This window comes from Haliotis rufescens, unplaced genomic scaffold (genome assembly GCF_023055435.1).
Source record: "Haliotis rufescens isolate VD_foot unplaced genomic scaffold, xgHalRufe1.0.p SCAF_16, whole genome shotgun sequence".
In the NCBI taxonomy this organism is placed as follows: domain Eukaryota; kingdom Metazoa; phylum Mollusca; class Gastropoda; order Lepetellida; family Haliotidae; genus Haliotis; species Haliotis rufescens.
Window position 1 is genome coordinate 14,060,229 of NW_025963846.1, and position 27,870 is coordinate 14,088,098.

General features: G+C 40.0%; 2 protein-coding genes across 2 annotated transcripts; one reads left to right on the forward strand and one right to left on the reverse strand.

Moving 5' to 3' along the window:
• Positions 1-1,594: 1,594 nt before the first annotated feature.
• LOC124136088 (putative Dol-P-Glc:Glc(2)Man(9)GlcNAc(2)-PP-Dol alpha-1,2-glucosyltransferase) lies at positions 1,595-6,403 on the reverse strand. The gene is made up of 3 exons (XM_046501884.2): positions 6,201-6,403; positions 4,516-4,716; positions 1,595-3,057 (listed from the first exon to the last, which is right to left on the reverse strand). The coding sequence occupies exons 1-3, from the start codon at positions 6,348-6,350 to the stop codon at positions 1,981-1,983; spliced, it is 1,428 nt and encodes a 475-aa protein (XP_046357840.2). The 5' UTR covers positions 6,351-6,403; the 3' UTR covers positions 1,595-1,980.
• A 4,234-nt stretch (positions 6,404-10,637) lies between these two features.
• LOC124136098 (UDP-galactose translocator-like) lies at positions 10,638-27,447 on the forward strand. The gene is made up of 3 exons (XM_046501894.2): positions 10,638-10,894; positions 12,660-12,997; positions 18,967-27,447. Exons 1-3 carry the CDS (start codon positions 10,825-10,827, stop codon positions 19,612-19,614), a joined length of 1,056 nt encoding a protein of 351 aa, XP_046357850.2. The 5' UTR covers positions 10,638-10,824; the 3' UTR covers positions 19,615-27,447.
• Positions 27,448-27,870: the final 423 nt, after the last annotated feature.

Sequence of the window (27,870 nt, forward strand, 5' to 3'; positions counted from 1 at the left end):
CTTTGAATATAGTAATTCTATCTTAAAGCAAGGGAAGTACGATCCTGGGCCCCGTTCCTCAAAGCGATCTTTGCGCTACGATGATCGTAAACCTATGTTAAAGTATTGGACTTACGATCATCTTAGTGCTAAGATCGCTTTGTGGAACGGGGCCCTGGTAGCGCAAAGATTGCTTTGTGCTAGTGGACCCTGGTTGGCTCGGGGTATGCAGTGTCTGAGTGGGATATCCGTGTTAACCTGGGCCATGGTATCTCAGTGGGCTAGCACTATGAAACCGGCATTAGTCTGCCAGGGAACCAGACTGGTTGGATGGGCACAGTGTGAGGGGCCTTGTTGAGTGCCCAAACCATATTTCAACAAAATTAAAACAAGGACTGGTCGGTCAGTACACTGTGTCTGAGGTGGGTATGTAACCATGTAGGGACCCTGTCCGCCATTTAAGTCGAGTATATACAATCATGGGATGAGCTCACGTGGACCCGTCAATTCCAGTAATCTGAAAGGTGCCCGTGAATCTACTCAAAAACACCCACGCACTCATCTATCATGGTGCTTCACCTGTCTCAACATTCCCAGCTCACTGTCCATGCATTTCAGAGTAAGCGAGTAAAGGTCGCACAGACACAATGCATACATGATTCTGACAGACCAGGGGCCACAACCAGGAATTATGGGATAAGCTGCAAGGCTATTGGTGTGTTGTTTAACACGCATTCGGTACTATTCCAGCCATGTCTACGGCCTAAAATAAGGTGCCTCGACCTGACAAACCAGTGGTTTATATTATAAGCAATAGTCCACCACTGAGGTACCATGACACAACATAGACCAGACCCGTGAAGATTCTGGGGTAGAAAAGGTCTTTAGCAACCCATGCTTGCCGTAAAAGGTGACTATGCTTGTCGTAAAAGGCGACTAACGGGATCGGGTGGTCAGGCTCGTTGATTTGGTTGATGCATGTCATCGATCCCACTTGCGTGGATAGATGCTCATGATATTAATCACTGGATTGTCTGGTCCAGACTCGATTATTTACAGACTGCCGTCATATAGCTTGAATATTGCTGAGTGCAGCGTAAAACAACAAACCAACCAACAACATAGACCAAATCTGCAAGCCTGACCACAGCCACCCAGAAGTCGCCTCTTACAACCAGATGACTGGAAACCTACTCTAACCCGAAATCCCAACGGTGCCTAGGTCACTGGTACGTTCTTCAGACATATGCAGTCACTTATTTCATAAACTGTAAGCCCGCTGGGATCAATGGTCCAGTTGAGCTGAGAATTTGCCATCTTCAAGGAGTGAGTGAGTGAGTTTGGTTTTACGCCGCTTTTGGCAATATTCCAGCAATATCACAATATTCCAGAAATGGGCTTCACACATTGTACCCATGTCGGGAATCGAACCCGGGTCTTCAGCGTAACAAGCGAACGCTTTAACCACTAGGCTACCCGACCGCCCCTTCCATCTTCAAGGAGGATAATAAATTCCATTCTGTGGGTACAACATTCAACAGAGTAAGCACACAACACCACTGCAAGTACATTACCACAGGTTTGATGACTACAAATATATTATAACATACAAGTGTATTTTCCATAATCTTTATTTCCAAATCAAATCATGGGATTGCTTAATGGCTCCTCCTTTTTGGAATCTCAAGTGTCTCTACAACAAATATTTTGTGCATGTTTTTGATTCGGGAAGGCAACAAAATAAACCTTCCACCAATTATGTAATTGTTTTTCAAATCTACTCAAATACATGCAAAAGGTTTTCATGACCCTCCCCAGGATTTTATCAGCTATTACTTTACCCTCCCCGATTCTGCATACGTTTTTACATGACCCTCCTGACCTCACATCAGCTATTACATGACCCTCCCCTGTCAAACGTTTTGTGAACCTCCTTATTCTCTCCCATTCCCATTTCAATAACAAACCAATCCTTAAAGCTGGAAATGTTTACATCAATTCTCACCACATAAAGCGTTGAAGTTCATTAGAATCTGGCCAATGGAACGGTTTATACAAAAACATATAAAGTGCTGCTGCATTGATGAAAAGAAAATACAGTAACTCCAGTACTAAAATAACCTTAGAAGGGGACTGGTCATTGATATTCAATCTCCAAATATAAAACGGAATTACAAAATATCTGAACTCGAGGAGTTTTTGAGGAACAAGGGTCACAACAAGACACACCCAGAAACACATCCTCCAGATGATGGTCTTATGACTTAATGAGCTGCTAAAGCTGATCAAGGCAAAACAATACATCGGAACTAACAAAAACTTGACCAGTTCGTGTCGTCTGTAGATCTTCGACCAGACATAAAAAGGGTAGTGACGATTGTCAGCCAGAAGATATTCATGCACGTATGTAAAATTCGAGATCAGGTATGCTGCAGCTACTACAAAAATGCTGACCAAAAAATGATGATTGAAAAGGAATTTGAAAAAATATATGATCTTTGATCTGGACATCAAATGCATAAAGCTAAAGACGAGACATGTACTTAGGAAATAAAACACTTGAGGAAAATTAAGACATGCTTGATGATGACTTCTATCGCCAACCACGATACCATTGTTGATGTAAACAAAGACAACAAATAGCAAAACAATGAACATATAAGGGAGAATAGTTTTTAGGATATTTTGCACAAAATTAAATAATTTCTTTCGGTCATGTATCAAGGTCTTGCTGAGGCATTTAAAGAGAGGCTTTAGTATGGTCAAAGAATATTTATCAATGCTGTCCTTTCCTCGGTACTGTTTGCAGTCATCGAGCCATTTAAACACATCTTTCTCACAGGCGATGCCGGCCATGAAGACTACCCAGATGATGTTGGTCTGGCGAAACATGATAGCAATGGCGCCGCAGATGGAGGCGGAGACGTGGGCATGGCGGAGGCAGGCGAGGTACATGAGGAGGACCCAGAGGACGGAGCCTGGGTCGGTGTAGTAGAGGAAGGTGAAGAAGTAGAGAACGGGGTACAGTCCCAGACACAGTCCCTGGAGGGTCTGGGATAGGGAGTCCGTCCTCTGATTCTGAAATGAAAAATAATAAAGAACGAGGTAGGCCAAGGTCCTTTATGGGCCACCAGCAATGGTAATTTTCATAAGGTATGAAAAATTACCAGACATGTTAAATTTGCTGAACGCTTGCATTCTTTCTTACACTTTTACTTCCAACATGATCAAATACCAAGATGAATGTGTTACTACTATATCCCAAGAAAATCAGCTTGGGTAAAAGACTTGCTCATGTCTGTGTGTGCGTGTTGTGTGTCTGTGCTTGTAATAGTCCGGACTAATGCCAATTTCATAGTGCTAGCTGAGATACAATGCCGCAGGTTAACATTAGCATTAAAGCCTCTTTCTCTTTGTTGGTCCTGTTGACCATAATATATACACGCCATAACATTAATTAGAACCTTTTTAACATGAATTGGGAAATTTTAATTTCCATTTGCAACCTGTTGCTGCAGACGTGGGGCTTAATATCGTCCTCTAAGCAGGTCTGTATAAATCACTGTCCTGAATCAAGGCTAGTGCTACAGCACACAATTACAACCTGCATCAAGGACAGGTAAGGAGGACCTGAATCAAGGCTAGAACTACAGCACACTATTACAACCTGCATCAAGGCCTGGTAAGGGGGACCTGAATCAAGGCTAGTGCTACAGCACACTATTACAACCTGCATCAAGGCCTGGTAAGGAGGACCTGAATCAAGGCTAGAACTACAGCACACTATTACAACCTACATCAAGGACAAGTAAGGAGGACCTGTATCAAGGCTAGAACTACAGCACACTATTACAACCTGCATCAAGGCCTGGTAAGGGGGACCTGAATCAAGGCTAGTGCTACAGCACACTATTACAACCTGCATCAAGGACAAGTAAGGAGGACCTGTATCAAGGCTAGAACTACAGCACACTATTACAACCTGCATCAAGGCCTGGTAAGGGGGACCTGAATCAAGGCTAGTGCTACAGCACCCTATTACAACCTGCATCAAGGACAGGTAAGGAGGACCTGAATCAAGGCTAGAACTACAGCACACTATTACAACCTGCATCAAGGACAAGTAAGGAGGATCCAATACAAGGGATTTTTCCTCTCAAGCTCAAGGGACTGGGGACCTATCACGCTGATGGCAGTAGTAGTAGAAGTACTAGTAGTAGTAGTAGTAGTAGTAGTAGTAGTAGTAGTAGTAGTAATGGAGGTAGTAGTAGTAGTAATGGAGGTAGTAGTAGTAGTGGTGGTAGTAGTTTTTAGTTTAAATAAATAATCTAAACCAGACAATCCAGTGATTGATATTTTGAGGAACAAACCACACCATCGGGTACACAATCAACCATGTCAACAAGTCTGACCACCAGATCCTAATAGTTGCCTCTTACAAGCAGCATAGGTTGCTGGGGACCTATTCAAACCAGGAATCTCAATGGGGCAGTGGTAGTTGTAGCAGCAGTAGCACAGTATCCAGGTGATACTTACCTTCTTTTTCCCATTGGGGATGGCAGCAGCCAGCAGATACAACACACACACATTAGCCAGCATGAATAGCAGGTTGACCCCACGCAGAACGAGGGTGGAGCAGACACTAGCCGGGGGCACCTGCAGCAGCCGTGCCACGGGGACCAGCACCCCTGCAGACATCAGGTACAGTCCTGGCAGGGTGGTGATCATTGGGTCCCACTGGAACATACACAACCACTGAAACATAGGCAACTACTGAAACATACACAACCAATGAAAACATTCTTCTTTCTGTTATTGACCCATATGTTTGTTTGTTTACTCAGCAATATGCCAGCCATATGACGGTGACCTGTAAATTTTGTTATCTGTTTGTTGTTTAATGCTGCACTCAGCAATATTCCAGCTATTTGACGGCAGTTTGTAAATACATGTAATCGATTCTGGACCAGCCAATCCAGTGACTGATATCATGAGCATCGATCTATGCAATTGGGATACGATGACATGGATCAACCAAGTCAGCGAGCCTGACCACCCGATCCCGTTAGTCACCTCTTACAACAAGCATAGACCTATTCTAACATGGGACTGGCCTGTAAATAATTGAATCTGGATCAGACAATCAAGTGATTGATATTGTGAACAGCGTTCCATGCATCACGGTATGAGGACAAACAATCAACCATGTCACCGAGCCTGACCACATGATCCATTTAGTCACCTCTTATAACCTGCTTAGGTTGCTGGGGATTTATTCTGACTTGTAATCGCCACAGGATTTCTGATTATTAATCTTGCAATCAAATACATGAAAACTGTCATATTTATTATTTATTGGGAAATGAAGAGCTTTGTAACAACTTCAGAGGATACATATAGTAAGTGAGTCCGCAATATTTCAGCTATATCATCATGTCTGGAATTAATCAAATTTGGGTAAGACAAACAAGTGGTTGATATCATGAGCATCATTCTTTGCAGTCAGGGGTTCAAGTTCTAGGGGTAAACAAACTGAAGCATTGAGCAGGGTGCATTTGGGACCAAAATAACACTTGCACTTTCAATATGTTAATGCATTTTGAATGATTCATATCAGATTGTGGAGATGTCAATTTCTATATATCAAAGTGGGAATGTTTAGTGAGGTGACAGTTTGGTGGTTGGTTAGTTGTTTAACGCGCACTCAGCAATAATCCAGCTATAGGACGGCGGTCTGTAAACAATCAAGTCTGGACCAGACAATCCAGTGATTGATATCATGAGCATCGATCCACGCAATTGGAAGCCTGACCACCCGTTCCCGTTAGTTGCCTCCAGTGAGGTGACAGAATGAAACATGAACGAACATAGATATTCAAATATAAAATATAACGAAAATGTGTTGAGATGATTGAATGTCGAATATGTGTAAATGTTATTGTCGGTGAGAGTAAGCTAGTGAGAATGTTGAAATAAATGTGTATAAATCTGAGATTGTTGTGTATTCTTGTGGAAGTGTTACACGATGAGAAGTAAACTACTGTCACAAAAGCGTTTCTGTGTCTTGTATCATGATACACATATCATATGTGGTGCCGTCCCCTGCGACAGTCTCTGGTTACAGGAAATTTTGGAGCCGTTTTGACGTGTTGATAGGTGCCTTTACAAGTCCTATTGTATCTCAGTCGATGTTGAATCGATAAGGTAAGTTCAGGTCGCACCTCTGATAGATTCCCATGACAATATTGTTGTGCTTGTGGAATATGAAAAATCTCGTCCATATAAGGTTTTCCTTGTACTTCATTGATGACTTTCAAGACCGTTATTCCGCAGGCTGCATAGAGCAGCAACCCAACTGTAAATGCAATCATCCTCAAGCCGCTTCCACGTCTTGAGGGCACGTACGATTAGAGTAATCCGCCCCTAGTTTCCCACAGGCCCCGCTAGGAAGACTGTACTGTAGACAGGCACCCAGTCCAAGCTACACCGCTGTGAGCTCCGGTATTAGGAGTTGCGCCATCAAACTGTCACGACTTTTTTTTCTTACGGAACTTACTGTCTCCTTTATAATTTATTAGAGGGTCCTGGCCATAACTACAATAATATCTTTACGTCCAAGGATATATGATTACATGTAAAACATATCAGAAGCACCGGATGTGGATCTCTGCATATGTTGCGTGTGGATTTAATTACTTACCGTATTGTCACTTTTTATTTTTAAAAAACGTTTACACAAAGTGATTTATTTAGGGTTTAACCATTACATCTTCCAGTCGTTCTGTGTCAAAACACATATGTATTCTTGAATTATTCTCTTTAGTGAACAGTATACAGCCATATCCGACTTGCATCTACACGAGCCTTATTTTAAATGGTTGGTTATTGATAGGACACACATTTGGTTTGCCGGATGCGGAGTCGGTTAAATGGTATTCCGCATGTCGATACCTGTTGTATTCCGCATGTCGATACCTTTTAAGTGGTATTCCGAATGTAGATACCTGTTAAGTGGTATTCCGCATGTCGATACCTGTTAAGTGGTATTCCGCATGTCGATACCTGTTAAGTGGTACTCCGCATGTCGATACCTGTTAAGTGGTATTCCGAATGTCGATACCTGTTAGAGGTATTCCGCATGTCGATACCTGTTAAGTGGTACTCCGAATGCCGATACCTGTTAAGTGGTATTCCGCATGTCGATACCTGTTAAGTGGTATTCCACATGTCGATACCTGTTAAGTGGTATTCCGAATGTCGATACCTGTTAAGTGGTATTCCGCATGTCGATACCTGTTTAGTGGTATTCCGAATGTCGATACCTGTTAAGGGGTATTCCGAATGTCGATACCTGTTAAGTGGTATTCCGAATGTCGATACCTGTTAGAGGTATCCCGCATGTCGATACCTGTTAAGTGGTACTCCGAATGTCGATACCTGTTAAGTGGTATTCCGCATGTCGATACCTGTTAAGTGGTATTCCGCATGTCGATACCTGTTAAGTGGTATTCCGAATGTCGATACCTGTTAAGGGGTATTCCGCATGTCGATACCTGTTAAGTGGTATTCCGAATGTCGATACCTGTTAAGTGGTATTCCGAATGTCGATACCTGTTAGAGGTTTTCCGCATGTCGATACCTGTTAAGTGGTACTCCGAATGTCGATACCTGTTAAGTGGTATTCCGCATGTCGATACCTGTTAAGTGGTATTCCGCATGTCGATACCTGTTAAGTGGTATTCCGAATGTCGATACCTGTTAAGGGGTATTCCGCATGTCGATACCTGTTAAGTGGTATTCCGAATGTCGATACCTGTTAAGTGGTATTCCGAATGTCGTAGTGCAGTACGCTGGATGCCATCAAATGTTGCCAATATGTCAATGTTGAAATGTATTTTTATCTTTTATTTTCTTGCAAAGAGTGACAAATCAATGACATATTTAGCCCTAATTGAGCTTATATGCATGCATGGTCATGCATTCTGTGTGAAAATCCAAGTCGAATTTACTTGTACCAGCATTGTACACTGATCGATATGACTCAAGCGTTATGTAATTGGATGCCAAGACAAATTAAGCGGTTGCCTAGTGAAACAGGGATGAGGGGCGTACGCGACCCCAAAACATGTTATACGCTGACCTTTCTTGGCCAAACAAAAAAAAGCAGACAGAGGGATGTGGGGGAGGAGGCTTTGCGAGACCCGCCCTTAGATTTTATTGATACAATATACAGGAATAAAATAACAATGGAAGTATTTCAGACAAATACGGGAGAAGGTTTATAACCAGGTACAATTGTAATGTACATAATTATGTTAACATTTGTTTATGACAATTTCTAGTTTATTTGTTGGTTACTTTAAACAAAACAAAAATTTACTTCCACCTACATTGGGTATTCGTGTTTCTTTTTCATCATTAAATAAGTAGAGAAACGGGTTCATGTTGAATTTGCCACAGAAACAAATACCAGTAAAGGATTCACTATAAATATGTGTGTTTTTTGCTTAACGCCGCACTCAGCAATATTCCAGCTGTATGACGGCGACCTGCAAATAATCGAGTCCAGACCAGACAATCCAGTGATTGACATCATGAGCATCGATCTACACTATTGGGATACGGTGACATGCATCAACCAAGTCAGCGACCCTGACCACCCGATCCTGTTAGTCACCTTTTACGACAAGCAAAGTCGCCTTTTACGATAAGCATTGGTTGCTGGGGACTTATTCTCTACCCGTTTCCTCACGGGTCATATTAAGAAGGTAGTTTCAAAAACTTAATTTTTGTTGTTGTCGAATGTTGAGTAAATATGTAAGTGTCTAATAGCAAGTAGTTTGAGGAGTATGACCAGACAGAAAACAATAAATTTCTCAAGCATACAACAAGGAGTGTATATCCTGTTTGTGTTAAGTTTACATGCAGACGCTCCATCGTTTACTTATTTTACTATACAAGCGGTGGTTGATATGTTCTGAGACTCACATAGAAAGACTTGACAAAAAACTTTTAAATTATTCATTTTTAAACATAGTCCCCTTCCAAACTGATACACGTCAACTGACAACGGCGTTGCATTGATTTTATCCCAGTTTCGTGGAAGTCCTTCTCTTGATGACCAAAACGTTCTCCCAGCTGCTATGACGTCATCGTTCGAGTCGAAATGGGTTCCGGTTAGAGCTTTCTTTTGTTTGGGAACAGATGGATGCCTGACGGAGCCAGATCAGGAGAATCATCTAGGTTCTGAAGCTGTTCCAAGCCACACTCTGGCTTGTAGACATCTCTTAGTCTGAATTTCATCCCCTAATTGCCTAAAAAGCGCAGACTAATATGCCCCGTTGTCAGGCGTTTTGGAAGATATTCTACAATGATATACCACAACGATATTCTACAATGATATTCTACAATCACACCCTCGGCAATCCAGAAGCATTCTAGCTGACGTGACAGTCTTTGCTTTCTTTGGTGGTGTTGATGTCATGCGAATGCATCCTCTGTTTTCATTGTTTTTTGTACCCAAGTTTCTAACATAGATCCACATAGATCCTTGTATTAATTAAAGAACATTTCTGGATCTGTAAATACAAGATATTGTTCTGGATCACAACTTCTTTATTCTGTTATGATGCGACGTTCCGGTATAGATCCTTACACCGCTGTCAAGCACGAGTGAACGTCATAAGGATCTATACCGAAACATCCCATCATAATATAACAAAGAAGTTGTCGTCCATAATAAGATATCTTGTCTTTACTGTTACTTACCAACTTCTAAAAATGCCAATCCGCTTTAACCAGAGCTAGGATACCACGAGACATGCATTTTGTGCGTTTTTGATCAGATGTCAGAATTAAGCTTTGGAACATGAGCTGATATTTTCTTCGTTGCCATTCTAGCTCTGGATAATTTCTGGTATTTCAGACATGACCGGCCTTCCAGGGTTGGGATCGTCTTCAATTTAAGGCCCCCACTGTCAGCTACCCCTCGTCTCCCTTTTATTTTTAAGCGCTTACGGCGAATATGGTACGTTACTAAAGATATGTTGTTGTTTTTCAATGTGATGATTCACTGATCCTTATATCAACAGCTAGTGGTCTATTTTGACCTGATTTATGGGCTGTCATGACCAAATCAGTTAGGCCGTTTTGGCACTGCTCCATTTCGTGACTTGCATCTGAATTTAGCACTTTATCCCATGCCAGTTTGCTTTACAAAGACTGGTAAAATATAAACTTGTTCTGCAAGTACTTGATCACTGAACGTCCCTCGAGTTTGTTGATTTGCCAAAGGTCACAGACCCTATAACTTTACTGACTTTGTCACAGCGGTAAAATTTGCTCAGTTGACTCAAGTTTTATGGATATAGCTCCATGACATCATGTTATGTCCACACAAAACATATAACTAATATTACGCAATTCCGTCTATGTGAAGTTCAGAAGTAACTGTTATCGTAATAATCACATTAACAGTTAACGGGCGGTAGCTTGAGGCGGTTTGCGCGGCGTGCTTAACGCAAAACCAGTTTTGTTGAACCCAAACAAAACATTACTGGTGATAATGTTTAGAATGCGCGATCACCTTCTGTGCCTAGCTAACCATACGTCGAGCGATTAGGAGCCCAGTCTTGCTGTTCTTCGATATCGGTTACTCCCCCTTTTTCTTGTGTTGGAATGTCAGGCTTGCAGTTGCACACGTTCTTGTGATTAGGCGACTGTATGATCGAGGGTGCTCCATAGCTGACATAAATCGATGTTCCTTGTGGCTTCAGTCGAATAAAGTTGGCTATTTATTCGACACTTTTAAAATTCAGATTGAGGTGTGAACGAAATCTGGCATCGATGTCTGCCACATCTGCACCTGTTAGCGAGAATACGCGTGATCTCGAGGAAGGGAAAATGGCGAAGACGGGTAAGAAAAGTTGCAAAAATTTAGCCTATTACAACAACCTACGGACTGCAACATTATTTCATAACATGACAAGTGTTTCAAAGTTAAGCTACGGTCATGTTGTAATTTTGTGTAAAAATGGGCAGTACGTTCATTGCTTTCCTTGTTGTTTTTCAAGTGACTAGTGTTTCGCCGGTCAACAGGATAGGCCTAGGCTATTGATTTTCGAAATGCCACATTGCAATCGAGATTTTCTGCTCTATTTGACACGTATGCGGGAGATAACATGGACATTGTTTCCTTCGTTGCATACATGTATAAAACGATTTGCCAGTATGCAAAGGTTGTCGTCAGGTCATTCTGTGTTCTTTTTCTTCAAACGTAGACATATTAGATCATATTACGGATAAAACTGGTTAAGATGTAAAACTTTAAAGAGCCAACCAAGAACGTCAAAAGGATCTATGAAAACAATCAATACTAACTTATGTAGTCATATCGTTATGTTAGATATGCAGAGATAGACAATACAATATTTGTGGTATTGTTGGTAATGAAATATTGTTGTTTTCTTCTATTTTAGTCAAACATTAAACGCTCTGTTGCCATGACTACTCGTTTGTAGTCATGTAAAGTTTATTGTAACATTTATCTGCATTTCTAATCCAAAGTCTTATTTGTTGAAATAGATGGCTGTAGTAATGAATTGTTACTGTTATTATTAGTCTGGACTGTTCATGGCATGATTAACGTTTGGCATACAAGCAAAAACATCTGAACATGCAGATATTGGAAGACAAGCTAAAACACCTCAATGTTCTCACATAATAAAAACACATTAACATTAGCAAAATAACAATCATTTCTTGCAATATATTGAAATGCCGCTGAAAACTTAAAACAAAAAGCAATCATGATTTAGGGATAGTTTAATTCATCAATGTTTATTAGTTCATTTATTATCATACAGTTACTTTTAAAGTATATTTTAAATCAGAGCTTTTTCTTTCATCATTTACACATGGCACGACGTGACGTACCTTAAGACAAAAAAAACAGAAAATTGCAATACACTTCAGGGTTGCATGCCACTTGCTTCAAAACAAGAAAATAAATTGGCATTGTTTTATCCATTACAGTGGAACGAATCAGTACAATGGCTGATGACGTGTCAATCGATTCATATCTGTATATATGCTGTATGTTCATTGCTTTGAGTTGGAGACAAGTGATGATTGTTTCTACCATGTCTACAGTCAACAAGCTTTTTACTTTTGAAATGCTACATTACTTTTGGAATTTTCTGCTCCAGATGACTAATAAGCAGAAGATGACACAAATAGTCTTTCTTTTGTTGCATACATGTATGAAAAAGTTTATTTTTGCCTTTGTGCAAGGCTTGTCCTTCTGTTTCCTATTTCCTAAACAAAGATCTATATTGCTTTATAAGAGTTTAAGACGCTAAACATTGCACATGATATACATATAAAATTCTTATATTTGTTTGTTTGTTGTTTAATGCCGCACTCAGCAATATTCCAGCTATATGACAGCGGTCTGCAAATATTCAAGACTGGAGCAGACAATCCAGTGATTGATATCATGAGCATCGATCCACTCAATTGGGATACGATGACATGCATCAACCAAGTCAGCATGCCTGACCACCTGATCCTGTTAGTCGCCTCTTACGACAAGCATGGGGTTGTTGAAGACCTGTTCTACTTATGACTCGGACCTATGTTAATATATCCAATGTAACAAATCTATAATTGGTGATTTCCAGGAAACTCCCAGGAAGTGTTGAAGTACTTCAGTTTAGTGTGCCTGACCCTGCAGAATGCTCTACTCATCCTTGTCATGCGCTACGTGCGTACACGTACAGGAGACATGTTCATGGCCACCACTGCTGTCATCCTTTCTGAGGTACTCAAGTTCTCATCCTGTTTGCTGCTCATCCTCTTCCAAGAAGGCAGCTTGAAACGCTTCCTGCAACGTCTCCACGAAGACATCTTCCAGCAGCCGCTTGACTGCCTCAAAGTGTCTGTGCCTTCATTCATATATACACTGCAGAATAATTTGCTTTATGTGGCAGTGTCAAATTTGGATGCTGCAACTTTTCAGGTAAATGGACGTTATTATCATAATCATTGTTTAATCCTTAATGGGATTCTTTAGTTGACAGACAGATGTTAGTCTGTGGATTTGTCAGGTGTGTGGATGTAGTTTTTTTAATTATTTTTAATATCAGGTTGCATTATGTGATCATGACTTAAGAGCAAAGTGATAGATGTTATTTTGTATGCAAATAATTCTGGAAGAGTTCTCGGTTATCATGGTTATAGCGCGGTAAAGCATGGCTCACAAAATATATTTACATTTTTAATTTTTTAATAAGCTCTAGTTTTCTAGTGACACAATGTTTTCCCCATCTCAAATAACATTGTCAGCTGATCACCGTGATCTAGTAACACCGGAAATACCAGTCAACAAATCTGAACTGAAGTACGCAATTTAATCCCATTATTATACTATCTGGTTATAATAAAGTGTTCAATTTTGTTTATCCTGACTTATGTTTGTAATATATTTTATTAATTTTATTCAAAATTTTATTCAATAATATTTACATTAATTTTGTCGTAATCGTGTGTGAAGTGATCGGTAGATGGCACAACTCACCGTTATTTACAGCAACCACAGTCAGAATACCGCTACTGATGCCTTGAAATGAACTTTAGTTGCAAGAGAATGAATACATTTATCATAAATTCCATACTTTGACTTGTTAAAAACTAAAAAGTCATATTTGGGGCAGTTTAACTATTAAATGTCAACATCTCTTTGCAGTCGAAATATGGTGACTGGTCAAATTGTTCCATACCTTAAAATATCCTGCAACAGCAATCACTTGACCGAAGTGCTACACTTATCATGCTTATGGTTCTTATACTTTTTAATATATATAGTGGTTGGTTTTGGTTGGTTTGTTGACAGCGGTCTGTAAATAATCGAGTCTGGACCAGACAATCCAGTGATTGATATCATGAGCATTGATGTACACAATTGGGATCGATGACATGCATTAACCAAGTCAGCAAGCCTGAAATATATATAGTGAAAGCAGCAACTAAAATAACACAATGTTGGAATGATAAAATGATTATATTAGATACAATTTCTTCTGATCATTGCATCAAAATTCTTTGAAGTTGTATCATTGGGTACTTTTTAACTGAATCACTGGTAGATTGAGAGGAAATGGCATCAATCTCTTTCTCTAACCGTAATACTGATCGGCAGCCTAAATCTAAGGATGCAGAACATGGGCCTTCCTCTGCTGAGAACTCAAACGTGTTATCAAGTTGGCTGTCTGTTCCACCATAACAGCTGTAAAACCACCTCTAAAGCCTACCATACCATCCTTGTCAATTGAAGACGATGGCATATCGGATAGTTTCCTCAATGATGAAGTTCCTGTCAAAATGAACCAGTCGCCTGATACTAGTGCGCTTGTTACCACACTGACGTCAGAGCACGGACAGATGCACAGTTATATCAGAGCCATCTTCCCTAGGCAAGGGAGTTAACTGACTGTAAAGGAACAGTTTCCACCCTTGTCGAACTAGGCTGGCATTTCTGGTCTCGATCGTAGAGCCACCAGTGGCGATTACGAGTTATGTCCCTGCTATTCCCCTCCTACTGACCAACCAGATTCCACCTGTCATATTACTTGCATTTTCTTCAAACAAAGACGATTTGATCGATGATCAAGTTCTATGTTGTAATAAAAGTGCATCTTAATTAAACTCATGAAAAGATTTGGAAAATATCTGTTGATGCCCAGTTGACGGTACACATCCTGCAGTTGACCAAATCTGCGTGTTGAAATCCATGTTGTTTACGAAACGGATGTCGATTTCGTAACACGATTTTGATTGGACTATGCATAGACTCTATGGTCCAGCCAAAATATAACTCCATACTCTAAGCCTAGTTCGGCAAGGGTGGAAACTGGACTTTTGTGGTCAGTTAACTCCCTTGCCCTGGGAACATGTATCAGAGGAGACTTCGTCTACGTCAGCCTCGACACACAGCTGAGAGTCGTTGATTGTCCGTTGCACCTTATCAAGATGCACAAATGATCATCACCCTGAATATTTCATCAATGGATATGGTCGCTCTCAAGTTGACATCGGCAATTTCAACTTCCCCTCGGATTGATCGCACAAGTTTGTACTTTTCATACACTCAAGAACGACAGAACAAGGATCGATCCTGCACCTCTGATAAGGATTGCCGGGCTTCCTCAAAGAATCACTGTTCCAAGTATCGACATTCTCAGGATAGCTCTTCCAAGGATCAACACCTTAAGGATTGACACTCAAGGGATCAATGGTCTAGAGCTAAGAATCGGCTTTGCCGAGATTGGCACTCAAGGGATTGACCTTTACAGGATCGCTGCTCTACTGACGAATTGACAGCGGAACCACTGATATCACCGACCACTCAAGCTCGTCAGGGCAACTGTGACCTTTGAAGTTTCAGTCATGAAACCACCTCCAGCGTTAACCATACCCTCCATGTCGATTGCAGGTGATGGTGTCTCGGGCAGCTTTCTCACTGACGAGGTTCCCACCAATTGGATCAACCATTTGTCCCCATTGGAGCAACCAGTGCCTTGGATGCCTGCATGGCTTGTCGAAACCAGCTTAAACAGCCCCTACTGTCGACCTTCCTATTACTCCCTGATGGTCAGCTGCAGTCGCTTATCGTCCCCGGCTCCTCCACGTGATGCTCTAGTCTTTGACAAACTGACCACTTTGTCTCCGGACACAGTCGCTCCCAAGTCTACTAAGGCATGACGGAGCCAGGATTGCTCTCATGCTTCAGACAAAGGTCACCATGTTACCTTGAAGTCGCCGTTCCAGGGACAATCGAGGGATCGTCACTCTCGGGTTTATTGTCTCCCTACTGATCGACCTCGCAATGGAGCTACAGATTCTTCATGGACCACTCCTGCTTGACATGACGATCACCATCATTTGGAGGACCTTCCTGCTCCTACAGCTTGAACCCTCAGTGACAAGGCTTTCAACCTAAGCAAACACGTACTCTATTGTTGCTGTACCTTGCTAGTCTTTTTTTAAGACCACATCCTCGACCATCACTTCACTAGAAACTGGTTTTTCTCTTGTATTGACATTTATATAAGAATCAACGTGTTTAACCATATCATCTTACTCATTCACCTTCGCATTGCCTGGATTAACTATTTTGGTTTGGAGATGTTATGACAGTCAAGATTGGCATTGCCCCCCTTACCTTCTTCACGGAATCACCGGACTCTATCTTCAGTATTCTTTCAATCTGTTGCTCTTGAAGATTGCCAAATTATTCACGTCAAGATCGGGAATATTACCCCTTCACAAGCTAGACATAAAGGAAATGAAGAACGACTGGATTGTGAGCCACATTTTACCAATGCGATTGACTGATTTCGTAATTTCCATCCTATTTACATTCATCAGATATAACGAAGATCAACTTAATAATGCATTGGTCACATCAAGCCTTCTACAGGGAACTGGTTGCATGTACACAATTATCTCTTCAGAGCTCGGGACATCTTTTTTGTTGGTCTGCTCTACAGTTGTCTCTCTTTTGTCAACTGACGGGTGTGTGTGGAGCTTTTCACCAAGTGTTGGACAAGAACATAGCCCAGTTTGCCTGCTCTAGAACGCTTGCAATCATCGCCACACTACAAGCTTTGACGAGAGGATACCGGTCGAGGCAAGGACACAGTTGTCGATGCCCCGGTGCATGGATGTTTTGCATGTAACGTTTTTACGCTACTTCGGCATGCCAGCGAGAGATTCTTCATCCCACTTTCCATGGCAGCCACCACGGAAGTCTTCTGTGCCACAGTCTCCTTTTGGCCCCGCTCGACTATCCTGTGGGCCTACACCATTGCAGGATTGCCTCCTCCGGTGACATCCAATCCACATGAGCCATCACCTCTACCATGGCCCTGCACAGCAATATTTTAGTCTGGCTGCCATTGTGGTGGGTTGTTTTTGGAAGTCCGATACTGTCTTTGCCTCCCACTATCTTCGTGACATCTCAGTCACCAGTGTTCAGGGCCCCCACCAGCTTGGTGCCTTGGTCTTGGCCCAACATTTGATGTATGCAAATCACCGGTGAATGACAATACTCGTACCTCTTGCTGCAGCCCAGTATTCCGTATCCTGCACAAACGTAATAATCATTGGAACATCCTATCTTTCCTGTCATTTTCCATGTCCCGCGGTTGATTATTCAGGTTCCCAGACTGAGTACCCAGTGGAGGGTAAGCTACCGGGTACCTTTTCTGAAGAGACTCTGGTCTTCAAAGTTTAAGTTGCCTCCAGGCACATCAGTTTCGTCGGTGTCTCGAGCCCTTGCTTACTCATCTCTGCCTTGTGCATGTGACATATCGTTTGTTTTTAAAAAATTCTTTTATGGATATTGTCCATTGTTCCTCTTCACTTCTTAGCATGCTTCAATCCCTGGGGCATGATTGATAGGTTTGTCAAAGCGTTAAAGGAGATGCCAAACTGGACACCCTATTGTTCGTCTGAGATAGTGGTTTGGCCTGTCTTGAAGAATCAATTGACTGGAGACCCTTCCGGATTGATTATAAGTCATATGCTGAATAGAACACTATTCACAGCTATGTGCTTGTTCATGAAACGATGACATAATTAAGCAACATAACATATGTTATACATGATCATCCTGTTACATCTGATTAACATATAGGGATCATATTGCCTGTTTTGGTGTGTTTTCTGGCTCACGAGTTCTTGTCTTTACAACACTAGGCAGTGTTAAAAAATATTTTATTTGCGTCACTGTTTAGCACCAGCTTCCTCGTGTACGTCTCACAGTTGTAGTCTATTCAGGCTTGGGTATCTGTGCCCCATCATCCAACCGTGTAATAACTGCATAGTGTGAGATAAGATAAGTTTAAAATTTGTAAACTTTAGATTAAATTGTATATTAATATACTTATCCTATCTCACACGCTATATGCCCTCCCGACCATCCCCGCATCAAAGCTCCTCTAACCTGTTAGCTCTAAGAAAGGGAATGATGTGGCTGGGATAGATGTGATCATATCGTGTAGGTCGCTGTGCACGGGATTACAGTGCGAGACCCAATGACCATTGTGTTGATTGGATGTGTTCAAGTGAATTGCTTTTAGAAGCTGGAAACTTTGTTCAAGCATGTTTCCTCAGAAGGATAGAAAGAAGAAGGAAGAAATGCATTGTGTGAGATAGGATAAGTTTATAAAAATACAATTTAATGTAAAAATTTACAATTCTTCTTGTTTGGCAGTCTTAACAACACACCAACTCTGGCAAGCCGGATATCAAATTTTCAGCACACTTGCACTGGGCCATAAACAATTGCAGTGCATTGTTCTATCCTTCATAATAACCACAGTCATCATAAAAATATACACATGATAGTACAGATATAACTCATATTCTGCCAGTGGCTTGCTTACGAAAATTGAATTGATTAGGCTTAAAAGAATAAAAGAATTTGTTCTTAGCCAATGTCTTTTGAAAATATAGTGCAGGCAGGCGGTGGTTTTCTTCTCTCTCTTTTTCTGCTTGTTCAAACTAGATTGTAACCAAATAAACAGTTGTGTACCATCAACCTGGGAAAGGGCCTCCCTACATAAACGAGATTACAAACTCCTATTGCCACCATGACCATAACCTGAGATGCACAGTAAAACAGTGTGCATGTAAAGGGAAGTAACTGCTTCTATATTGGATTGCATTGTAAAAATTTAAGTGTTAGGATTTTTTGATTTTTTTTTAAAGTGGAAATAAAAATGAAACGTGCAGCAGACTTTCTGATGATGCCGGCAGTGCCTGAGAACCAAGACTATTATTTTTCTTATCATTATGAATCAGAATAAGTTTTGTTACCTTTTTTCATGTTTGCTATGATCTTAACAAAGGGAAACTCATCATTTTCATTATGTACTAAATATGCTACAGGCTATCCAATACACATATAACACTTGCTCCTTACAGGTGACCTACCAGCTGAAGATTTTAACAACCGCCATCTTTTCTGTGTTCATGCTGAAGAAACAACTGAGTAAGCTCCAGTGGATTGCACTGCTCATTCTGTTTGTGGGCGTGTCCATCGTCCAGATGCAGCCTACTGCCGACAAGAAGGACGCGAAAGAGGAGAAAGTGACCACAGAACAGAATCCAGTCAAAGGTCTCATAGCAGTCATCATATCATGCGTCATGTCAGGGTTTGCCGGTGTATACTTTGAGAAGATTCTTAAAGGCACAAACCAGTCTGTCTGGCTGAGGAATGTCCAGCTGGGCATGCTGGGCAGTGTCATAGGCGTCATCACCATGTTGATAAAGGATGGAGAGAGTGTAAAAGAAAAAGGGTTTTTCTTTGGATACGATGGAGTGGTAATGTTTCTTGTGTGCCTGCAGTCGTTTGGGGGCCTGCTTGTAGCCGTTGTCGTGAAGTATGCAGACAATATTCTGAAGGGTTTCGCCACCTCGGCAGCCATTGTGATATCCTGCATCGCATCCATATACTTCTTCAAGTTCCAGTTATCCATTCAGTTTGTTGTGGGTGCTTCGTTTGTCATGCTGGCGGTGTATATCTACAGTAGATTTGTCCCTGCACCACCCAAAGGATCGCAGTCGGCTTAAATTTGTGAAGATATAGACACTATTCATGAAGTGACAAAACCATTTGTGCATCTATTTCAACTGCTGGTGATGATCATTAAAGACATTAGAGGACAGACAGTCATCAACAAAAGTTTGGCATTGTCATGTTTTATGGGGTTCAATTCACTGTTATTTGTCTTGTATTAAATGGGTGGGGGCTAATATGTTGATCACTGAAGACATGAGAGGACGAACAGACCGTCATCAACAAGTCTTGTGGTTGTCATGTTTGGTGGGGCTAGATTCGTGGTTATTTTTTTTGTTATTAAGCATATGTGGGCTTATTTCTTGTTGATCATCGAAGACATTAGAGAACATACAGACCGTCATCAACAAGTCTTTGTTGTTGTCATGTTTGGTGGGGCTCGATTCGTGGTAATTTTGTTTTGTTATTAAGCGTATGTGGGCTTATTTCTTGTTGATCATCGAAGACATAAGAGAATATACAGACTGTCAGCAACAATTCTTTGTTATGGTCATGGGGGGCACAATGTGCTGTTATTTTTCTTTTATTAAACAACAAAGTATGTGGGCTTATATCATGTATATTACCATGTCTGGGACGTGTTGTTTGCTTTGTTGTTTAATTTAAGATAACTAACAATGATAATGCTGGCACACTGATATGGTTGGTGATACTGTAGAATGTTGAACTGCTAGCATGATTTAGAAGATAATTTTTTTAATAATCTGTTCACAACGCAGATCATGCATTTAGGGCCCTTTCAGATGTGAAATATTTAGGTTATGAATCTCATTTTAAAAGGGACAAGAGTTTTTGGTGCCACGGTATAACAGATCAACAGATCCGCTTCATAATCAGATCATTGTGCAAGATCCATCCAGACATTATCATGATTATCATCCATTGATCAGACATTCTTCTATTATTTCATTACACAATTTATATTTTTTCTCATAACCAACCTCAACCAGTAGGAGAACAGGCAAGCGAAATTAAAAAAATTAAAATTAAGAATAATGTTATATGATATAACTTATTTTATGACATTTTAAAGTTTAAAATACTTGGCACCAGGGGGTTGCACCCTCATAATTAGCAGTTTTAGTTTTTTCCTCATTGTTATTATATTTCACAAGGTATGCCGTTGTATACAATCATGGTACATGTATGTCAAAATGTGAAATTTTCCAAATATATTTGTTGAGACGATGCGAGAGATAATCACTGCCGCACAGATGCAGACTACTAATTTTTGTTGACCAGCCTGGTTACCAGGTTTACACTGACATGTATTTCTATTCTGAGTATCATGTGACTGTATCAGTAATCATGGTAATGTTCATTGGTTGTATGTGGTGCAGCGGAGTGTCAGCTCTGTTTCAACATGTTCCAATCTATCCCGGATGCTTTGTCTAGTCTGTTTTCTGCGTACAATTGGCACAAAATTTGTAGGAAATATTAACGTGTGTGTGTGTGTGTGTGTGTGTGTGTGTGTGTGTGTGTGTGTGTGTGTGTGTGTGTGTGTGTGTGTGTGTGTGTGTGTGTGTGTGTGTGTGTGTGTGAACTGACACTATTTCTTACACGAAATCGACATACTTTGAAATATTTGTTGATAAATTATTTTTGTACTTATTTTATTAATATATTACACCCCAAAACTACATTGTAAATATTTCCCATGTGAATAATGGACTGTGTAACATTAACTATGAGCTATCAATGCTAACTCTTAAGTTCTAACGTAAAGGATGAGATAGGGTAAGAGCCCATTTTGAGGTTGCGGAAAACTTTGAAATATCTTTATGAACATTATCAGACATGGCTGACAACTAACTTTTTCTTTCTTTCACTTGCATGTTTTGGACTTATGACATGTTCAAGTACACTAATATGTCTAGAATGTGTGAAAAAATCTGTTAACCAAGATGAATTTTTTACCATATATTTGTAATGTTTTTTTAGGTACATCTGTGAAAATCAGCTTGGGCCAAAGACTTTCTCATGTTAAAATAGAAGAAAGGCACTTCATGAAAGCCCCTAAAATCAGCCTTTGGGACATATTTTATCCTTACCTATGCACTTAGTGTTGCCATTATCCCAAAACATGCAACTGTTTAAGTGAGTCTAGTTCTCATTCATATGAACATACCTGAAACTTTCATAATTTCTAAAGATTTGCTCAATTTTTAAATCATGCAGTTCATGTGGGACAAAAATAGACTCATCCTACCTTGGCCTTTGATACTGAATATTACAGTAGCACAATCCTGCCAGTTTTCAGTGTGATTATATAGTCTCAATCTGCACCTTAGGCATGCTGATAAAACTAGCATGGAATCATTTACCAGAGCAATTGAGACAGATTTATTGTTACTGTCATGTAATTTATTCAAGCCCAAGGCAGTTGATAGATGTATCCCAAGATTTTGTCTGATGTCGCTTGAGACCTGTCATATCCTGATGGAAATATCTCCGATTCAAAATGGCCATCTACAGAAATCCCACACGAATGTCAGATAAGATAAATGAAGTCCATTGCTGCTTTGATTTATGTTTTAACCTGTTTGACATGTTTCACAAATTCTTTTATTTCTTTGAATTTTGTTTTTATTTCAAGATCTTTATTAAAATCATTTAAGCAATATATACAAATTTTCACCAGGGTCACTTAGTTCCATTGTCCTTATATCAAAGTTTCTTTTCCACCCTTGCCATTTCAAGCCTACTGATTTTGGCTTGATCTCGGTGCCACCCCGTGTAGAACACAAGTTGTGTCCCTTGTGATCAGAAAACAAAACAAATTGAAGCATGTAACAATACACATAGTGGCAAAATTACGATCAGCAAGAACGTTCTAGCAATATCACAGCATGGGACACCAGAAATGGGCTTCATACATTGTACTCAAGTGGGGAATCAAACCCGGGTCTTTGGCATGGAGATTAAACGCTTTAACCACTAGGCTGCCCCACTAAGTACATATACAACGTACATACACACAAGTGAAATCCATGCAATACAACAAGATCGCACTGATTCATCTGCTGTGTGTTTCCACGATGGTATGTCAGCCCAAATATTGATTTCTTTGTCAATGACTATCCTTCCAAAACATATGTTCTTGTTAATGATCACGCTTGTGAATGAAATTTCATTCACAAAGAATCTCTAACTTGGACGTAGTTGGCGTGTGTCTGGACTGTCTGGTGAATTATTGAACCCATCACTAATCAGTTATTCCATTTGTTCTGAGCTGAACTACACTATAAGTTGTAGCAGGATCATGAGGGGAATGAGCCGGAGGCGAGTGGTATAAAACCTAACGAGGGATGCATAAAACCCCATGTACCCCGAGTGATCCTGCTGCAATGAATTTCTCTTACCGACATGTTTTAATGTGATATTGTAAAATGATTGAGCTGAGGTTAGCTTGCGGTATGTCATGTGACATCCATTGACTCGGAAAAAGCGTGCAGCTTTTTGCTTTCCCCCTTTTAGAAATTCATGTGCAGCCTGTAGTGCCTGTGGCGGGGTATAAGTGATTTATTCCCCCGCTGAGAAATTTATAACCCCTCAGATCTCATCATTCTGACATGGAGGCATGATAATAAGTCTTGGTTGTATCTGTCACTTACGTTAATGATATCTTTCTGAACATTTCTCAGTGCAATTTCAATTCCTGATATATGGAGTTTGGAGTCTTATTTTACTAGTTCTGTTATTTAGATTGTTTAAACAGTGTTCCTACTGCATTCCTATCATTTACTTCATGCTACATTCTGCACCATTATGATAAGGACATTCTGCACAGTATCACGATTAGGACATTCTACACCGTAAGGACATTCTACACCTTTAGGACATTCTGCACCATTAGGACATTCTGCACATTTGAACATTCTACATTAGAATGTTCCACACCATTCTTTGGATTGTCTCAGATTGTGTGCTTTTGTGCATGGTAAACAGAATAGAATGTTTCTGTGATTTTCCTGTGTATTTATTGACAATGTTGATGCACAATTAATTTATTTATTGACATGATTTATCATTCTTTGCTAGTTTATATATTTGCTTTGCAAATGAGGCTACACATAATGTTGCAAAATTAAACAGAACCTGTAATATGTTTCGACGTAAAGTTACCTTGTTTTGCTTAACTTGTTTAAATAGTTGTTAGGAAATTAACCTCATTTCAAAGCTAACAACAACATTTTATATTTTTTCTGTTTTGCCACCTACCTAGTGTTACTGAACAAGACTGTATTTATTGTTTATGAGGAAAATAATGGCATTGTTATGAAGATAACAGACCTACCACCTTATCATGTGGGAATGTGGATGATTTCTCATCAATACATACTCATAGGAGAATAATTTTGTGTTGTTTTATGAGAAAAAACAATACATAATGAAATGAAAAAAATATCGATCCCTCCTTGTACCTGTAATAATCAAAACCAATTGCATGTACTGGACATATTTTATGAATTTGTTTTGTGCCAACTGCCAAAGTCTTACCAGATGAAGTGATTGGTCTGTTTTGGGCAGCTGTGCAGTAAATGTTTATCTTCAGTTCTCGCTTCACAAAGCTCTGTAGCACTAAGAGCTGGTTTTAATGAGATTGGGGATTGGGGATATCTGGCCTTTACCTTTTGGAAATAGCTCAGCTGATCTATTGAGTATTGAAGCATTGGCAGCATGAATTCTTTGTCCACCTGAATGTTTTTAGATTTTCATAAACCCGCCAAGGCCACTTGTACTGACTTCAGTATGTGTTGTCCTGTACAAGCTTCTGTGGTAGATCTACACACTAGTGCTTTTGGAGTTATATTTATCAACATCTTGATTGGTTGCCTGATTTCTTTCCTGATAACCATGGGGTAGAAGAGGTCTTCAGTAACCCATGCATGCTGACAGAGGCGACTATGCTTGTTGTAAGAGTGACTGATGGGATTGGGTGGTCAGGCTCGCTGATTTGGTTGATGCATGTCATCGTATCCCAATTGCTTGGATCGATGCTCATGATGTCAATCACTGGATTGTCTGGTCCAGACTCAGTTAGTTACAGACCACTGTCATTTAGCTGGAATATTGCTGAGTGCGGCGTTAAACAACAAACAAAGAAACAAATAAACAAATCCTGATAACCAATGACTTTTAACATGATGTTCAAATGTATAATTGATTCTTCTTTGGATTACCTCTTAAGAAAGCCATATTTGTATGAGTTGGCAGCTACACTGAACATAATAACTGTCCAAATAGTAAACTCTTCCGCTTTGGAGAATTGGAGTTGGTAGGGGAAAATGTTCCATCTATGACAGTTACATGGCAAGGCTGAAACCTCACCATGTCTACTCCAGCACACTGGCTGTAAATCTTGATCAATTTACACTTTCTACAAACAAGTGACACCCAGTTCAATTATTTGTCTTAAGTTAAAGACCACATGCGAATGCAATTTTTATTAAGTGTTTTTTTTTATGAGGATTGCATACTTGTATGTTATATGGTTGTAAGAGTCTTAATGGAATGAAAAACAGTGCAAGTTGATATTTTCTTGCAACACGAACCATGTATAAGCTATGGGCCTGGTGGAATTGTTGGTTTTGTACTGGGAAAACAAAAGAGTAGTTTGACCTTTTCTTTCTCACTTTAGTTCAGATAATATTATCAGGTGGAATTCATATTTCTAGATTTATTTTAGGTCAGGCGAAATTGAAGAGAATGTCTTTAGGAATGGCAAGTATATTCCCATATTGACCAATTTCTATTCATTGCTGAAACCAGTTGGAGAGTCACGTCAAGTCAATGTGAAAATATACGGTATTTTCTTGAGTATATGGCGTATCCGAATTCTAAGGTACAGTTTTTGGAAAAATTACAATTTGTGTATTGTGCGCAGTCAAAAACCACATTGTATCGCTTCAGGTGAACAAACAGGAGATAACAAACTATAACTGTTCGATTTGATTTTAGTTCATATGTGTGAAATTTTGGGACAATAGTTCCAGATATGAAAACCTATGACTTGATAAGTTCTTCCAACATCACCATGCTACCTCCACTTGAGATGACGTTTTAACATGCACAATCTTTATGGGATGCTGATTTGATTTGGTTTTTTTCAGCTTTGGATGTAGACATTTCCTAGGTGCTGACAGTTGGTTTCATCAGAGACTATATACTGTAAAAGCATGTGGTCTCTGGTTTCATAGACTGGTGGGGGCGAGATCATGTTTGCAGATTGGATTTTTAAATGAGAGTCCTCACATCTGACATCTGACATCTGACTGCCAATAGGTTCTCTGCTATAATGGGAAAATAGTTGTAGAATTTAGTTAGCTGAGCATTGGGTAGCTTTTGTTGCAGGAGCAAGTGGTAGTTGATTGCTTTACCAATACCATCATGTTATCATGATAGAGGGAAACTACACAAGGGTATGCTATACGATTCATATCCCATGACAGGATTTGTGGTATGCTAAATATACCTATATATAGAATGGTTCAGGATCTTCATCTGTACGTGAAGACATTGTGGGTTCACTAATGACAAAAGAAAATTCAGCCAGAATGAAGTCTATTATAAAGGGTGTATTTGTAAAATGTCCTGAAAACTTGATCTGGTAATGAGTAAATCACTGGTGAAATTATCATTTGCAGTGCTCGATGCCCTAGCAAATCAGTGAAATGTTGCCAAATTTATTGTATTATCATACACCAAAGAGAGATCTCGATTTTCATTTGTACACCCATTGGCTATGTATTCTGTTGTTGAATTTGAGGGTGATTTTACTGGTTTAATAAAAGCCAGAAAGGGGTTTGTTATGGAAAGATGTTTTGTTATGTGCATATCAGTATATACATCATAGCATTCAGTACCAGAACCATGTGCTTGATACCATGGTTAGGCAATATGTATTATGTTGGCAGATATACACAAATTTGTTGATTATGTGTTAGTATTATTTCTGTCTCAATCACCGTGTTGTCTTAATGTTTATTATTTATAAGGGAACAATTGACATTGCAACCGACCTGTTTAAATCATTGGGAGTACGGCTTCATCTCAGTTGTTCTTGTGATGTCCTTGGATCACTGGCCACATTGAAATATGCTCTTGATATTGTCATCATACTGTCCATTAACGTTCAGCAAAGGACAAGTTTTGGGATTGGAAGCATTACTAGGTTAATTCAGAAGTTTTATGGACAAAACAACTTCTTTGTTAAAACGAAGGTGACTAGGTTTTGATTCGAACACTTTATCAAACAAGTGATAAGGGTGTTAGAATCTCCACCAAAGCATCACCTCAGTCTTTTAAGGAATTTGTTTATCCGTAAGAACTTGTCGTTGACAATCACACCAACTTCTAAATGCAACACAAAGAAGACACCCTATCATAGCTAAAATAGTGTTGACTGTGGGGTAAAACAAGGGACAAACAATGATCACTAATAGGCCAATGGTTCCAGACTTTAGATTGCGTCCATGCCAACGTGATGGGTGGTGTGTAGCTATGCTACTCAACATTTGCTAAGGAACACACCTTTGACTGAAATGATTCTTTTGGTCCTTAGCAAATGCTGAGTAGTATGCTGTAGCTCCTCGCCTATTGACTTGTGTATCGGATTCTTAAAACAATATTTTTTGAGAATTCATTTATTTAGATCATACTCTTTTCAGACTGTTGCCATGGTTACTTGATTTTTCTGTAATTGAGATAAAATTGGTACTTAATTGGAGGCAGTTATGCACAGCTGCAAATCGGGCACTTGATAATTTGTGGCATGCATGGTTATGTTTGGCAAAACATTGTAAATAAAATCTAAATTAATTGTATTTTGTTTTTTGTTTTTTATTACATGTACTTTTTTTGTAACTGCGCTTAGCATTAGGAACAGGCTGTTGTCGAGCATGTGCTATTCAGAAGCATTCTATTGTTAAACTGTTAAGGTGCATGCTTGACTGGCTCAGCAGTTATACTTGCCTATGACAGCCACTGGCGTCACAGCTCACTGCTTACAGAGCCATGTTGGGGTGGACTTGAAACTCCTCTGACAGCCAACATTCAGAAGTAGGGGTTGGGCTATGCTGCAACACAGGCGTGCGCTCTTGACAGGCTGTGCACCAACATAGGTCTGCAGTCAAACACAGGCCTGCACTCCATCACAACTCCAACACAGGCCTGCGCTCCGACAGACTGCTCCCACATAACCCTGCGCTCCAACACAGGCCTGCACTCCAACACAGGACTGCGCTCCT

Bases quoted from the DNA above. Each gene is read 5' to 3' on its own strand.
- LOC124136088 (XM_046501884.2), bottom strand. From the start codon at position 6,350: ATGATTGCATTTACAGTTGGGTTGCTGCTCTATGCAGCCTGCGGAATA. The intron at 4,717-6,200 runs GTGCGACCTGAA...TGTATGTTCCAG, and splicing joins GTCATGGGAATCTATCAGAG to TGGGACCCAATGATCACCAC. The intron at 3,058-4,515 runs GTAAGTATCACC...TTTTCATTTCAG, and splicing joins TCCCCAATGGGAAAAAGAAG to AATCAGAGGACGGACTCCCT.
- LOC124136098 (XM_046501894.2), top strand. From the start codon at position 10,825: ATGTCTGCCACATCTGCACCTGTTAGCGAGAATACGCGTGATCTCGAG. The intron at 10,895-12,659 runs GTAAGAAAAGTT...GGTGATTTCCAG, and splicing joins AGGGAAAATGGCGAAGACGG to GAAACTCCCAGGAAGTGTTG. The intron at 12,998-18,966 runs GTAAATGGACGT...TGCTCCTTACAG, and splicing joins TGGATGCTGCAACTTTTCAG to GTGACCTACCAGCTGAAGAT.